The sequence below is a fragment of the Gossypium raimondii genome, chromosome 7, assembly GCF_025698545.1.
Source record: "Gossypium raimondii isolate GPD5lz chromosome 7, ASM2569854v1, whole genome shotgun sequence".
NCBI lineage: Eukaryota > Viridiplantae > Streptophyta > Magnoliopsida > Malvales > Malvaceae > Gossypium > Gossypium raimondii.
Window position 1 is genome coordinate 9,433,015 of NC_068571.1, and position 15,606 is coordinate 9,448,620.

The following is a 15,606-nucleotide window of genomic DNA, read 5'->3' on the forward strand; positions in this document are numbered from 1 at the left end:
ATTTATTTCCTAAAAATGCATAGATAATTTAAAAAATTAAGGCATGATCACTCTCTCTCAATTTAGAAACCCGATTCTACTAACCCTCGATTTTTGGGATGTTACATGTTAGATCAACTATCGGAAGCTGAGGTATGTATTTTTTATATTTAAATTATAAAATATTAACGTAATTTATGTAAAGATTAATATTATATATAACCAAAATTTTTATTATTTTAATATAGTTTGAATGGATGCTATACTCTGATCTGAAAATTCAAGAATACATCATGTCCAAATTCTTGGTGAATCCCAACATCTAGCACGTGAAGGTGCCATTGGTAGTATATGCTATGGTGGAGATACGAGTTAGATAGAGTGTTGTGGCAGTTCAAGTTTAGGCAATCAATTCCCCTGATACCCCAAGACATCGAAGATCTGCACTATATCGACTTGTAGGGGAAAACAGATGAGAATTGACCTACATTCTACATAGCAAGCCATATCTACTAGTGGAAGAGGTGAAGGGTAGGAAACCGCATATGAGGAGGCCACGATGAATGCCTAGGCATCTAAGGTCTGGTGTAGCTTCTAAGGCCGGTCCATCAACTACACCTACTCAAGAACTGACATCGATGGCCACACCACCCCTCTGTCAGTATGGCTTGACTTATTTTGGTGCTTATACTAACCACGTCATTTTACACAAGCACCACATACTGCACCATACTTTTTTGTTTTTACATCTATGTCAGGTTTTATTTTTGGACCTTCGTCCTCGACATATTACATGCCGATGCAATCGATGTTTTAGATGACGATGATGCTGATGACAACGTATAGGCTGTCTATGTTTGGGGCACCGATCGGAAGTTCAAATCGTTTTGCCATCGGTGTATGGGACACAATATAGTTATACGTCTACGTTGATGGTGTCGCAAACACCTTTGAGATCATTGTTCTACCGAGGTGGACCATCTTCGTAACCACCTATTCCTAGAACAGAGGATACACGATGGCAACTGAGGAACAATAGATCACAATCAACTATAGACGAAGGCGAATATGATGAGAGACCGAGACCACAACTTGAATTGGAGTGTAGACCTATCGATGAAGGCGAGGAGGTTGGTGTACAGCTTGAACCAAGAAGAAATCTGGCTGGCAATCGTCGACCACCCTGATGTGGCACATATTCTGACCGAGGGTTGGATTGATTTTTTTGTACTTCTCATGTAAATTTTTAAATAAATATGAAAATTTTTTATTGTATCAATGTTGGATATGAAATGTTTTAAAATAAATTTCAATTTTTGCATCAAAAATGGTTGTCCTTGTCATTTCATTTTATTAAATCAAGTCTGCACAAGAAAAATGGATCAAAGTTGTATATTTTATTGATTTGTATAGTATAATAAAAATGCATGTTTAAAAATTACAACAAAATTTGAGTATGAATGAAGAAAATCAACAAATGGATTGTGGTTAAAAAAAATCAATAAATCGATTAAAAATTTAATAAATCTGTTAATGAGGTGTTGTCCTTATACCATCTCGTCAATGTGGACATGACAACTTTGCATGCCCTGGGTTCCTACATCACCTGCATAACCTCAGTTGGTTTGTCTTCTCCCGAATATCCATGTTTTCACGTATCTGAGTTGGTGTGGGTCAACCTTTTGGTTTGCGACGCAATGATCTATCGGGTAACAACTTGAATGGAATGTTTGATACTAGAAACCATATACTTTCATCCGGAACCAGTGGGAATACGTTTCTCCACACATTATACATGTGTTCTAGTTTGTACACTTTGTCCACAAAGCTCTTGTGTTCCAAATGTTGATTGCTACATGTTGCAATTCCATGAGCACATAGAAACGAAGTGTATCAAATCTCCCACAATCTTAGGTCCATTGTCATAGGTGTACACGGTATGCTCCCCCAAAAATACCTTGGTTCAGTCTGTCAAACTTCGTAACCCAAAATAATAGGCCTTCGTGAGAGTGACACACTGGATGCATACAGTTTGCTCATGTTGTAGCCTTTTTAATTTCTTTCAGTACGTCCTTGCTCCAAACGTGACTGCCTTTCATCTATCCAACATATTTTTTTGCTAGCTTTGGAAAAAGTTCAGCCAAACGACAATTGAGGTTATCAACAAATAACACATTCCCTCAATACATAATTGATGAATTTTGCTAGGTTTATTGTCATGTGCCCATATTATAAACCCCCATCATACGATTGTATCCACTGATCGAAGGGTTTGTTAGAGAGGTACCTCACCCTGGCATTGTTAATTGCCTGTAAGTTTTCCAACATTTCATGGAAGCGGTGTTTGACGAGCTCGTACCCTATTTATAAACGTGAATAGTTTATCCATAATGCCTAAAGTCTGCTGACTAGCTAAATATCAAACAATTGAAATAGTGGCGAATACATACCCATGTTGATTACTTGTGCGCTGAGCTGTAGAATCGTGCTGTCCGTGGTAGTTCGCTGCAACATGTCTTAGACAATACCTATGGTGTGTGCGGTCCCAAATGCTTCCCTGCCATTCAATTGCAACTAGTATTCTAGGTCCCTTATCAAAGATGACACATATATCGGGTTGGGGGTAAACATGCGTCCTCAACCTAGACAGGAAAAAATCTCAACCGTCTAGTAACTCTGCTGACGTTATTGCAAAGGCAATCGACAAGATTTTTCAATTTCCACCCTGTGCCACAGCTAACAACAATCGATTGGTATATCTCCCATACATAAAGGTACTGTTGATTTGTACCAATGGTTTACAATACTGGAATGCTTGTCGACATTACTTGAAAGTCCAGAAAAAATGATGGAACATTTGACATCCATGGAGCCACTGATCGTTGTAGTACGAAGCATCATTTCTAGATCGATTATGCAACCTGGAATGTACCTCTCTAGTACCTGAGACCACTGCCATAAATCATTGTACGACGTGCCCCACTCATTATGCATATTCTCCAATACCTTCTGCTTTACGATCGATGCGTTGCAGTACGACGTCATGTAATCAAACTGGTTATGGATATTTTCAATTAAAATTGACACAACAATCGTAAGACTCGCTTTCATCATAGGTAGTATTATGTTCGCGATCATCTTCAAATCCAATTTTGGATGATACCGTGAAATGCCTGCAACAACACGAGCACATTAAAATTAGTAATTCAACACCCCAAATATAAAATAATCTTGATACAGTACCCGTGACAACACACGTATGCAAAGTAGTATATTTCTTTATGGTCCACAAACTCGTCTTTTTCTTAACAGAAGCCATATTTTTCCATGCATATCTGGTGTCTCCAATTGCGCATTTTGCCTCAAACTTGTCAGATCGAGATTTAATAATATGAAAGTTTACCTCATTCTTGATGTTGCATCACTTCACTTCAGTGACAAAACCATCTTTAAAGGAAAACTCATTCCCCACTTCTAAATCACTCAAATCCAATTAAGAACTCACATGGCGAGTTTTCTATGTGGTAGTGTTGCAAATTCCAACCCATTATTCATGTGGGTTGGAGGTGAGTACGCCTTGAAGCATGGATCTTCTGTGGCATCTTTGCCCTGGCCTTCACCGTCTGAACCTCCATCTTCTGGTTCAATTGGAACCGGCTCTGGTTCATAAAATAATACAATTTTTGAACCATCGGCACCAGGCTCCTGGGTTGGATCAACATCAAATTCAGTGCCCCTTTCATTCTCAACCTCACTAGTATCTCCAAGGTTGGATTTCTCTTTTCCAGTGGATGTCATAGGGAGTACATCATCCCTTCTTATATAGTTGTTGAAACAATTAAAATCACCTTCTGATTTCCAACTAGTGGAATGTGATGACATTCCCTTGTAAGTGTTCCCAACGTTAAACATCGGTTGACTAAATTTCAAATAAAACCCACTAATTGAGTGTTGTGTAGGGTCCAGTATGCTGTGTTACCACCAAACCCTGATTGTTGGACGTTCTGCCTGTCGCGATTAAAATTTAGGGCCGAAACAGATGAGTGTCGTCCTATTGATGATTCTGGGATGTCATAATGGGAGCTTCCTAACAAAGTGGTGAACCCATTACACAACTGTGTCATTGGACTCTCAGCTTGTTCTTTCATTCTGGCATCTTGAACTGGAACATATGTCGACCTCTAAGGGTCTTCATTTGTCCTTGGAAACTCCAATATAACTCAAAAATGGTGATCCACTGTTAATATGTGTCTGCACCATTGCCTCCAACCCCCTTGTGCCTTTGATATTGAAAGTGTCATATTTGACCGGGTCGATCTAAGCAAAAAATCAATATTTAAGTGATGATACTCTCATCTAGCTGGATCCGATGATTTTTTGACTAATTCTTCCACGCAGTTCCAGAAATTGTATGTTCGGGTTAAAAGCCAACCGTACTATGTTCTCTGATAAAAAAATGACCCCATTCTCTGTGTCATGCAGTTCACCCTCGTATTAAACAATAAGATTAATTTTTCCACTCATTTTCATTGAAATAACCTGTTCCACGTGTTTAATACAAAAACATTATGTAGAAAAATAGTGTTGTAATTGATATGAACAACAAAACTCGATTCTTACTTGATGCAAATTGCATAGTAGCTCCAAATTATGCCTTATGTGCGAATTTCCTCTTCCTCTGAGTCTTCTTACAATTTTTTTCTTGTAAATGCCTTATGACACTCAATGCTGAAAGCCATGCTTTTATAGACCCGGGGGTGAGTGACAATTGATTCAAAAAATTTTCCCAGGTGAGTGGGGAGTTGAAAGCGCTAGAGGGAAAATGCTCTATGCTGGATGCATTTTCAGTGTACTGTTAGAAAAAAGCGCTGAAAGCGTGTCTAGCTGGACGCATTTTCATGCCATGTTAGTTGAAAATGCGTCCAGCTGGACACGCATTCAGTGTTTTTTTCTAATAGTGCACTGAAAACGTGTCTTACGTGGAGCGTTTTCCCTCTAGCACTTTCAACTCCACACTTTTTCCCACTCACCCATCAGATATCTCGAGATTCCCGAGATATATTTTTTGAAGATATCTGAATGTTCAAAAACAACGCATTGAGAAAAATAATGCACTGAAAAATCTGATCGACCTCAACCTCTCGTGAAAAAAAAAAGATCAAAATTCAGTTGTATTAAAAAAATTGAAAAAAATTACAAACTAAGATTTAATCAAATTGAGTAGTTTGAGTTTCCATTATGAATCATATTGAATTTTACAATTCAGATAATTTAAATATACGATTCGTGTAAATACGATGCATCTAAATATCAAATTAAATAATTATTAACTTTACATTTCAAAAAAAATATAAAAAACTAATGAATATATAAAAAACTTAAAAAAATATAAAAAAAACTCAACCTTATACAACACTAAACCTTAAAATCCACAAAATCCTAAACCTAAACCTACTTAAAAAAATGCAAAACCCTTGCAAATTAGCTGAAAACATTTCCGGCTAGAAGCATTTTCGTTATTTCGGCCCAATCCCATATAATTTTACAAAAAATTAGCCTAATCCAATAAATATTTTAAAAAATCGGGATTTTTAAGAAATTCACTCTATTTTTTTCTTTACTTCCATTTTCCTAATTTTTTTTCCAATTTATTTACCTTTTCATTTTTTTCACGTTCTTTTTCCCCATTTATTTTCTTTCCTTCTCTTTATCGTCTTTCTCTTTTTTTCTTTTCTCTTTTTTTCTTATCTCTTTTCTTTGTTTCCTTATTCTTCTTCTCTAAAAAAGCCCATCGTCGTTGCCGTTATTGACATGAATCGCCACTCTCCGATATGAGTAGTTGTTCTCAAACTTTCACCTATGTTAGGAGGAAGAATCGATTAGAGAAAAATTGAAAGTGATTAACTTTTAAGGCTAGTTAGAAAGAGAAGATAGAGTCGTACAAGTAGACTTTTTGGCATTATTTTGAAGGGCTTTTCCATTCTTCCTTTCTTGGACTATTGATGGAGGAATGTGAGTATGGTTATGACCCATAGGGCTGAGCATCATTGTGGAATGGATGAGTGTTTAACAAAGAAGATTTTTGTTTTATAGATTTAGGTTAGTTTCTAACAAAGGAAATTTCTGAACTAAATTCCCCAAATTTTGTAAAGAAAACCTTTTCTTTTGGTTGCATATATGCCTTAGTGTTTAATAAAAATATATATATTTTTTTATTTTGGAGTTTTGATTGGATATTTTAAGAAAGTTTTGATTTTGAGGTTTCAGACTGTTTGTATAAATGATGGTGATGAAGTATATTTATATAGGGATGGGCGATGAATCAAATTTCAAAAAAAAAAAAATTGGTAAGGAGACAAAAGTTTGAGGTGAATTAGAGGAATATAAATTCCTTGCCCAATCTTCAACATAAGATGCTTTCAAATAATTATTTTATTGTTATTTTCCATGGAATGGGCAACTCCTTCCCAATTTGCCATCGACTATAGGGTTTCATGTTCTTTAACATATAAGAAGAAGGTAATGATGATGATGATGATGATGATGATGATGATGATGATGATGATGATGATGATGATGATGTTGATGATGATGAGATTAGGAAAAAAAGAAATAGAAAAAAAACAATATTTTTAATTATATATTAGGTATATTATAAAAAAATTCATAAATTTTTTGAATTATATATATTTCTTCTAGTTTTATTTTTATTTTATATTTTTGGAATTAATTATATAACTACTAATGTGGCATTACTTATGTAGCTTTCTTCCATGTGTAACTTGGTGATTGGGCCAGATCATCATTGACTATAGTTGACTAATGGTTGGTTGATAGAGGTACCAATCTAAAAATTAAGGACCACTTCTGGCAAAAAAAACATTAGGAACCAAAAGAAGAAAATGAGTATAGTTTAGGCAAGAATTTTTATATTAAGACTAATTACTTACTCTTGATACAAAGGGTCGATGTGAAGGAGATGATAGTGGAGATTGAAGGTCGGTTTACTTTTAAGGGTAGAGAACCGTATAGTGCTGGTGGTGAGATGGTAGTTGGAGTAGGTGCAAGGGAGGAAGATGAAAGGTTGGGAGAGAAAGGACAAAGTTATGGAGGATATACTGTACAGGTGACCACAATTTATTCACTTTAACAACCTTTAGTGATATCATGACACAACACTCTTAGTGTCATGACTCCCTTAACAGTCAGCTTCAGGTTGTTTTCTTGTCGAAGTCTTGCACCTTGAGGAAAAGGAAGCTCGGTGTCGCGACATCCTAGCATCAGTGTTGCGGCACCCATGTCAAATGTAGTTTTCCTGAAGGTTGGGCCATCATCATCTTCCTACACTAACTCAAACAGACCGTTAGGTTCCCCATGACACCATTTTACCAAATCGGGTCTTAAAAGGAGTAAAACTAAGAAAAACCAATTATTAATAATAAAAACTATAAATCAACAAAAATATGGAAAATACACATAAATTTCTTGAGAATAAGCTCATCAAGTTTTTTGGATAGCTTAATTTGACGTACCGAGTTACAATTGATTAATGTCCATTAACACTCCTTTAGAGAAACCTCACTTGAGGTAGTTGTGACAAGCTGGTTTCAATAAGACTGGTGAAGAAGAGTTGCTAGAAGCAATTGGTAATGATATACTTGTAATCATGGCCACCATTGCGAGTTTTCAAGTGAACAAAATACTAGTAGAAATGGGTAGTCTGGTCAAAGTTATAAACTTTTTTAGGGGTAAAGTATCAATACCCTACCTTGAGGTATCGATACTCAAGCTGTAATACCCCGAAAATTACTATTGTAAGAAAGTAAGATAATATCCTTGTTATAGTAAAATAATGAAATAAAGTGATAAAAGGGTAATATTGAGTTATGTCAACATTGGAAAGTATATTATAACATATTAATTCAAGAAATCATTAAATTGCAAAAGTGAGAAAAGTTTTGTTGCCCAAGAGTAAATACTCAAAGTTGTAGGGGTTAAAGTGTAAATATGAAAAAGTTGAAGGACCAATAGTGTAAATATTTAAGGGTGGAATAATCTAGAAACTAAGGAAAATGGATGAATTAGGACCAAATTGAAAATGTGAAGAATTTTGAGGGACTAAATTGCAATTTTACTAAATTAAGTGATGACTCAAGGATGGAATTTCAAAAGATTATAAAGGGTAAAATGGTCAAATAGAGAGAGAGAATTCTAGAAGGTAATGATGATGTTTGTGATATTTTTAATTAATTAATTAGATAAATGTTATTTAATTAATATTTTATTAAGATTTTTAGTATTATTTTATTATTAAATGAATAATATAAAAGGGAGGAAAGATGATGAAAAATCATCATCTTTCCATGCAACCAACGTTAGAAGAGAAGAGAAGAAAGAAAGTTTTGCTTTCTTTACAGTTTGGTCCTTTCACCAAAAATTCACTATTTTCACCTAGTAATCAAAAGAATTTCCATAGCTTCCAAGAGAGAAAAATAATAAGGAGACAATGGGGAGCTGGAAGAGAAAAATAATGCCAAGTTAGATTCAAGAAATAGAAGCTAGAGGAGAGAGAAAATCAAGTTAAAGATTGAAATCAATAGCATAAGGTAAGAACATCAAGATTTCAATATATTTTTAAGTTTGTTATTGTTGAAAAAGTATGGAAATAATGTTATAGTAGAGTTTTCTTAAATAAAGTCTTATGTTCTTGATATTTTAGTGAAATGAAATAAGTGAAAATGATGGGAAATATTATAGAGAAAGGGAATAAGGGAGTTATAAATTTAGTAATCGACATCTTGCACTAAAACAATTTTGGACAGCAGGAGTAGGTTAACTTTGAAAAATCACCATAAATTGTGGAAATCGAATTAGAGGATGAAAAAAATATTGAATTAAAGCTTATTAAGTCTAGTTTCTCATAGAAGAAACGGTGTAAGTAATATAATTTTAAATCATGAGATATAATAAATTTTGTGAGAAAAGGTCAGAATGAATTCGCGCTCCCCTGTTCCGACTTTGGAAAATCATAAAAAATTGAATAAAAATAATTAGAGACTTAAATTTATATGTTTAAAATCCTGAATGAGTATATTTTCAATAGAAACAAACATAAAAATCATCCAAATTCTGTACAAAGAGATAATTAATTTTTAGTGAAGAGGAGTTGGAACTGTCAAATAATGAAGCAGGGGGAACTTTAAAGAATAAACTGTACTTATTAGCTGAACCAAAAATTCTGAAAATTTTATGGTAAAAAGATATGTGAGTCTAGTTTCATACGAATTTAGTGGATCTTAATTCAGAGTTTCATACCTCAAGATATAAATAATTTTGTGACTATGACTCAAGTGTACAGCTTTGAATTAATATATAAATAAATGATGGAATTATAGATAATGTTACATATAAGCATATTATACATTAAGGGCACATTTGGTTCGCTGTAATGGAATAGAGGTGTAATGGAATAGATGCGTAATAGGTAAATCTTTTGTTTGGTTGAATGGAATGGAATAGAGGCGTAATGGTATTCTTGTGTTTGGTTGAATGGAATAGAGTTGTAATAGCATAAGGAAAAAAACTAAAATGACTAGAATACCCTTACCAGAATTTTTTTAGGTAGATGATTATTGTTATTGTTATCAAATTTTAATAAGATTATTAATATAAATAATAAATAATTTAATCATATTTTAACATAATAATTATTAAATATAATTTAATAAACAGCACAAGTACATTCAAAGAGTGAGGACCATACATGACCAACCAAACCTGCTATGGAAACGGGAAAAATAGGTGAAACAACGAAGAAAATGAGAAAATGGATAAGATGATCCGTTCCGCTCCCTTATCATAGAATGGAAGGCAAAGTCCAAATTAGAACAAGTACCCCCTAAATCCACCTTCTCTACAATCGTTCTCATTTAAGATCAGCGAATGGGGCAATTAGAGATAGAGCAACCCCTTCTCATATTCTCCCCCAACCCCAAGTAGTTGCCTGAACCTAATTTCTCTACAAAGACAGAGACTACTACAATAGATTACTCTCAGCACTCGGAACAATTAGCTAAAGATCCTCGCTCCAGATCGACAGATAAAACCATAATCCAAACTTCAGAATCCCTTGACCAAAATCTACAACCAAGGAATTAGTTGAATCATAGAAAAACTCAGAATATACAACATCATAAGCAACCAGAACAACTACCTAAACCCATGTTCTTCATACACATCTTCCTGCCATCAGAAACATTTAGCTACACCCAAGTCCCACAATAGAGATCCTTATCAAGGTGGCAAGTCAACCCACGAATAGTTCCTACATACAAATTCTGCCTAAGGACTGAAACACAAGCGAACTCTTGAAAGTAAGCAAGTCATAAATGAGATTAATAATTCCGATTCATTATGCCAAAAATATGAAACTCTGACCACTCTCAAAATAAGCTATAGAATCCATGAGCATGGAACTGTCCTGATTCATGGCCTACCCTAAACCTTACCATTAAAAACCCAATCCTGAGACAAAACCATCAACAATTCTTGTCTTTATTTCCAAATACTCTACTTAGATAAGAATGCTTAATGACCATGTTAGCTGGACATCGATGTACATCTGATACACATGTGTGAGACTGAGTATTTTCAAATATTTTTTAAAGTTTTTTCAGGTATTCTAAGAGTTACCCTTGTCTGAAAAGGTAGATACAAGTAATTTAAGAAAAACGAATCATCACATAACTTAACAAGCCCCAATACGAAGCATCAAACCATGAACCTCTCAAATTTAAAAAAATGAAAATGATAAAACCATCTCTCAAACCATGCATCATCATCAACCACAACTCAAAAATTAATTAACTAATACTTAAACATATTAAGAAAAGAGAAAAGAAAAAGAAAATTAAGCTCAAAACATGTTCTTAATATTAATAAGCTCACAACTTCAAATCTCTTTTGAAAATGAGATTCAACAATCCCAAAATAACATTTCAACTAAGGTGATTATAGTAAACGAACACTCAATTCCACCGGGGGGAAAAACAACAATTAGAAAACACTAATCAAAGCTAGATCTTTTGCCTTTAAAAATTTACTCTTCTTTAGTGGCAGACTCACCGCTCTTCTTGTTGTGCTTCCTTGCATACCTCTGGTTCCTCAAGAACTTGGGATCCATCTATAAATGTCCACAAGGAAAAAACTATTTTTATTTATTTTTAAATGAAGACTAACTGAAAATTCGATTAGAAGATTTAAAAAAGATACCCCTTTGGTGGAAGTGTGGCGGTGCCTTTTGGGTTTCTTGGTGCCATTCTTGTGAGCCTTGTAAGATTGGTTGTGGGCAGTGTGGTTTTTTGACTTTGCCATTTTTGTTTACCCCGAATTCAAATCCAAAAACACCAACAAAATGAACAAACAATGTTAATTTGATTTGTAAACAAATGATCGGTTCTTTGAAAGAAAATAGATGGAAGTTAGAAGCAAAAGCCTGAGGCTAAGAAGAAGATGCGACTCTGACTAGGGCTTTTGGGGGAGGACAGGAAAATAATAGTTTTGCCCTTTTTATTTGGAAAAAATTGAAACCCTACTCACTGATCCTATAAAATGAAAGTGAAACGGGAGCGGTGGAGGTGACTTTACTGGCAGCTTTTGTTTGATGTTGGGAGGGAGAGTTCTGGAGGTGGCTTTCGGCTTGGGAAAATAAGAGGGTAAAACAGGGCATAGAAATCGGGAGAGGGCTAAAGGGAAGCTTAACTGAACTTTGGGCAGGGAATAGAAATCGGTCATTAAGTAGGAATACATACGTAATGTAATGAGCCCGTAATAGAACATTACATCCAACCAAACATATGAATAGGTGAGGCCCACGTAATAGGGATGTAATGGCTATGCCATTACACCCAACCAAACATGCTCTAAGGATGTGGAATGGAGAGGAGGAGGAGGAAAATAAATGATTATTCAACTAGCATGAGTTTTCGTTAAAAATAGCCAATTTGCATGTTTTAGGTTCAAGGACTAAATTGAATAAAAGTAATATTTTAAGGGTAAATTGGTAAAAATGTCAAAATGTGACCAAATTGCATGAAATGAATTGTTTTATTATTTAAATTAATAAATTGAATGAAATATTAATTTAGATCATGATTGGGTGGAAATTCGAGGAAAATAGAAAATTACCAAAATGTCCCTGAATTTTTGGTATTTCTGCAATTTAGTTTGGTAAGTTCGTGTAACTTGAATTATATTCTTAAATGCTTGAAATGTATGTTATTGATGTGAATATGATTTGCATATTCATTGTATGAAAATTGATGAAACATTGATATATTTGATAAAAAGGGGAATAATGCATTGAATGGATGTATGAATGTTTATCACACTATCCATTAATTCTATCGGTAATTTTGGATGTTTTGATTTTGGTTATAATGACATGTATGAGTTAAATTGGCGAACGTTAGCTCATTAATGTTTTGATTTTGATTGATTTTAAATATGGATGCTTGATGAAATGAAATGTCTGTAAATTAATTTGTAAACTCTGGTAATGCTCTATAACCCTATTCTGGAGATGGATACGGGTTAAGGGTGTTACACAAGCCCTATGTATTAGTACATTAGAAGTGAGTAGCAAAATTTTCAAAATAGGGGAGCAAGTTCTCGTACCTATTCATGAGGTATCGGTACCTAGTCATTTCTAATTAGCCAAAATGACAGGCTAAGGCTTTGGTTGGTTTTTTTTATAAATATTTTCTATTTAATTTTCATTTTATTTTTAGAAAATAGTTTTTTTTATATTTTTTAAAAATTGAAAACCATGTTTGATAAATAGAAATAAAAATTTGTTTTCAATAATGAAAATATGTTTGGTATCTATTTTTCTATAATAGGAACATGAGAAATAAAATAAAAAATTACATTTATATGGATTCGAACGAGTAACATATCTAATATTTAAAGAATTGTTGAAACAAAGTTGCGTTTATATGAGTTTTAACCATGGCAAATTCATTTAAAGTTGAAAACCACTGTTTCATCCTTTTCAATTTTACAAAGCATTTTTAGTAAAAACAATGAAAACAACTTTTATTATTTTCTAATTTTCACATATTTTAATTTTCCAAAAATATTTTTAAATTTTTTACCAAACATATTTTCTTGAATGTTTTCCATTTTTCATAAAAACGAAAAGTGAAAATGGCTTCTATTTCTCGGAGCCTAAGTATTGATAACTAGTTGGTATGTAATGATACATGTCGTACATGTATCAACACTTGCCTCTTCCAATGGCTAGTTTTAGCTACGAATACCTACTTTATTGGTATCGATATCTGAGTTGTAGGAACACTTTTTTAGCCCGAAATTAATACTTACAATTGCTCCAAACGTACACAAACTCATTTCTAGATATTCAATAAAACTTCAAGACACAAGAGAGATATTCAGGTTGTAAGATTTTATTCCATTTATGTGGACTCAATTAAGTCTAAAATAATGTGAACCAATTTAAAGAAGATAAGAGTTTTACTTTGAATAGAACTTAAATTCTATCAATTCATTTAGTTACTTGATGGACATACCTGATTAAAAGTTGATCATTATAAATTGATCCTTTCTCTACCTATTAGGTTTACACAAAAAAAAAACACATTAAAGATTATAACTTCCATCACTTAGGATTTGTGTAATTAAGGAAAAAGGTCAAGAGAGAGAAATCAATTTATTGGGTGTTTTTCGTATTCTTCGTCAAGTCTAATGGCCAACCCTAATTCCACATTAGGTATTTCTTGAGCTTTTACAAAAGAATGTACCGTTCATGTGGAATGACCAGTGCTAAGCGACGTTCGAGAAGTTCAAGGATATGTTGACATAAGCGTCAATATTGACTTTACCCGAATTAAGGAAGGAGTATGTTGTGTTCAATGATGCTTCATTGAATGAATTGATTGTGTATTGATGCAGTATGGTAAGGTAATTTTGTATGCGCCTTGGAATTTAAAACTGCATGAACGTAATTACCCAATGCATGATTTAGAGCTAGCCATTGTGGTGTTTGCTCTAAAGATCTGAAGGCACTATCTGTATGGTGAAAAATATTATATCTATAAGGATCATAAAAGTCTCAAATATCTCCTATCCCAAAAAGAGTTGAATCTGAGACAGTTTCACTAGATTGAATTGTTGAAAGATTATTATTCATAATCAATTACCATCCCAAAAAAGCAAATGTGGTGGTTGATGTCTTAAGCCGAAAGCCAATGTTTGAGTTGGGAGCAATGTTTACTCAGTTTAGTATATGCAATGATGGCAGCTTGTTAGTAGAGTTGAAAATAAAGCCTCTGTTGATTGGTTTATTAATAGATGTGCAATCTGCAGATACTAAGGCAACAGAGAAAATAAAGCTTACCCAGCGTGGCAATAATGAGAATTTCAACATCAATAGGTATAATTTCCTTCGATTTCACAATCGAATTTTTGTACCTAACAATGTGGAATTGAAGCAATTGATTCTGCATGAAGCTTATGATGGTTCTTTTTCTATGCATCTTGTTGGTGTGAAAATGTATTGTGATTTGCAAGAATCATATTGGTGGCCAGGCATGAAAAGACAAAATAGTCGAATATGTTGCTAAATGTTTGACTTGCCAGTGAGTAAAATTTAAATATCAGGTTCTTATTGGGTTGCTTCAACCTATTTCGACTCTTAAGTGGAAATGGGAATGAATTGTGATGGATTTTGTTGTTGGTTTGCCAACTTCACCGAAAAAAAGAAATGTCATCTGGGCAATAGTTGACCGATTGATGAATTCTGCTCATTTTCTGGTAGTAAGAATCGGGTGGTCACTTTCAAAGCTTGCTAAAGTGTATATTCATGAGATTATAGACAGATAATAAGTCTTCATGGTGTACTTATGCCTATTATCTTGGATCGAGATCCTCATTTCACCTCAAGATTTTGGAAGTAATTGCATTAATCTTTAGGTACGAGGTTGAATTTCAACACTGGTTTCCATCCCTAGTTTGATGACCAATTTGATCGTATTATCCAAGTTTTGGAAGATATACTTCAAGCCTGTGTTCTTGAGTTTGAAGCTAGTTGGGAATGTTATTTTCCTTTAACTGAATTTGTGTAGAATAAAAATTTCTAATTGAGCATTCAAATGGCTCCATACGAAGCATTGTATGGTCAACGGTGTAGAATATCTTTGTGTTGGTTAGATTTGAGCGAAAAAAAGATGATTGGGTTGAAAATGGTGCAAGAAACAAAAGATAATAAAAGGTAGATTGAAAGTAGCTTCTGACAGATAGTATACTGACCTGAAATGGAAAGAAATTGAATACACTGGGTGAAAAAATATTTCTAAAAGTCTTTCCATGGAAGAAAATTTTTGTGCTTTGGCTGTAAAGGAAGCTCAATCACAGATTCATTGGACCATATGAAATCATTAAAAGAGTTGAATCAGTTGCTTACGATTTAACTCTACTATTAGAGTAGCAAAAGTTCCATAATGTGTTCCATGTATCTATGCTTCGATGATATTGATAAGATCCTTCTCATGTGATACCCGTGGAAACAATTGAGGTGCAACTTGATCTGTCGTACAAAGAAGAGCCAAT

At 33.9% G+C, this 15,606-nt stretch overlaps 1 protein-coding gene across 1 annotated transcript; it reads right to left on the minus strand.

Moving 5' to 3' along the window:
• Positions 1-10,934: 10,934 nt before the first annotated feature.
• On the minus strand, positions 10,935-11,352 carry LOC105802083 (60S ribosomal protein L29-1). Its single transcript, XM_012633528.2, has 2 exons — positions 11,251-11,352; positions 10,935-11,161 (listed from the first exon to the last, which is right to left on the minus strand). The coding sequence occupies exons 1-2, from the start codon at positions 11,350-11,352 to the stop codon at positions 11,078-11,080; spliced, it is 186 nt and encodes a 61-aa protein (XP_012488982.1). The 3' UTR covers positions 10,935-11,077.
• Between the last annotated feature and the right edge of the window lie 4,254 nt (positions 11,353-15,606).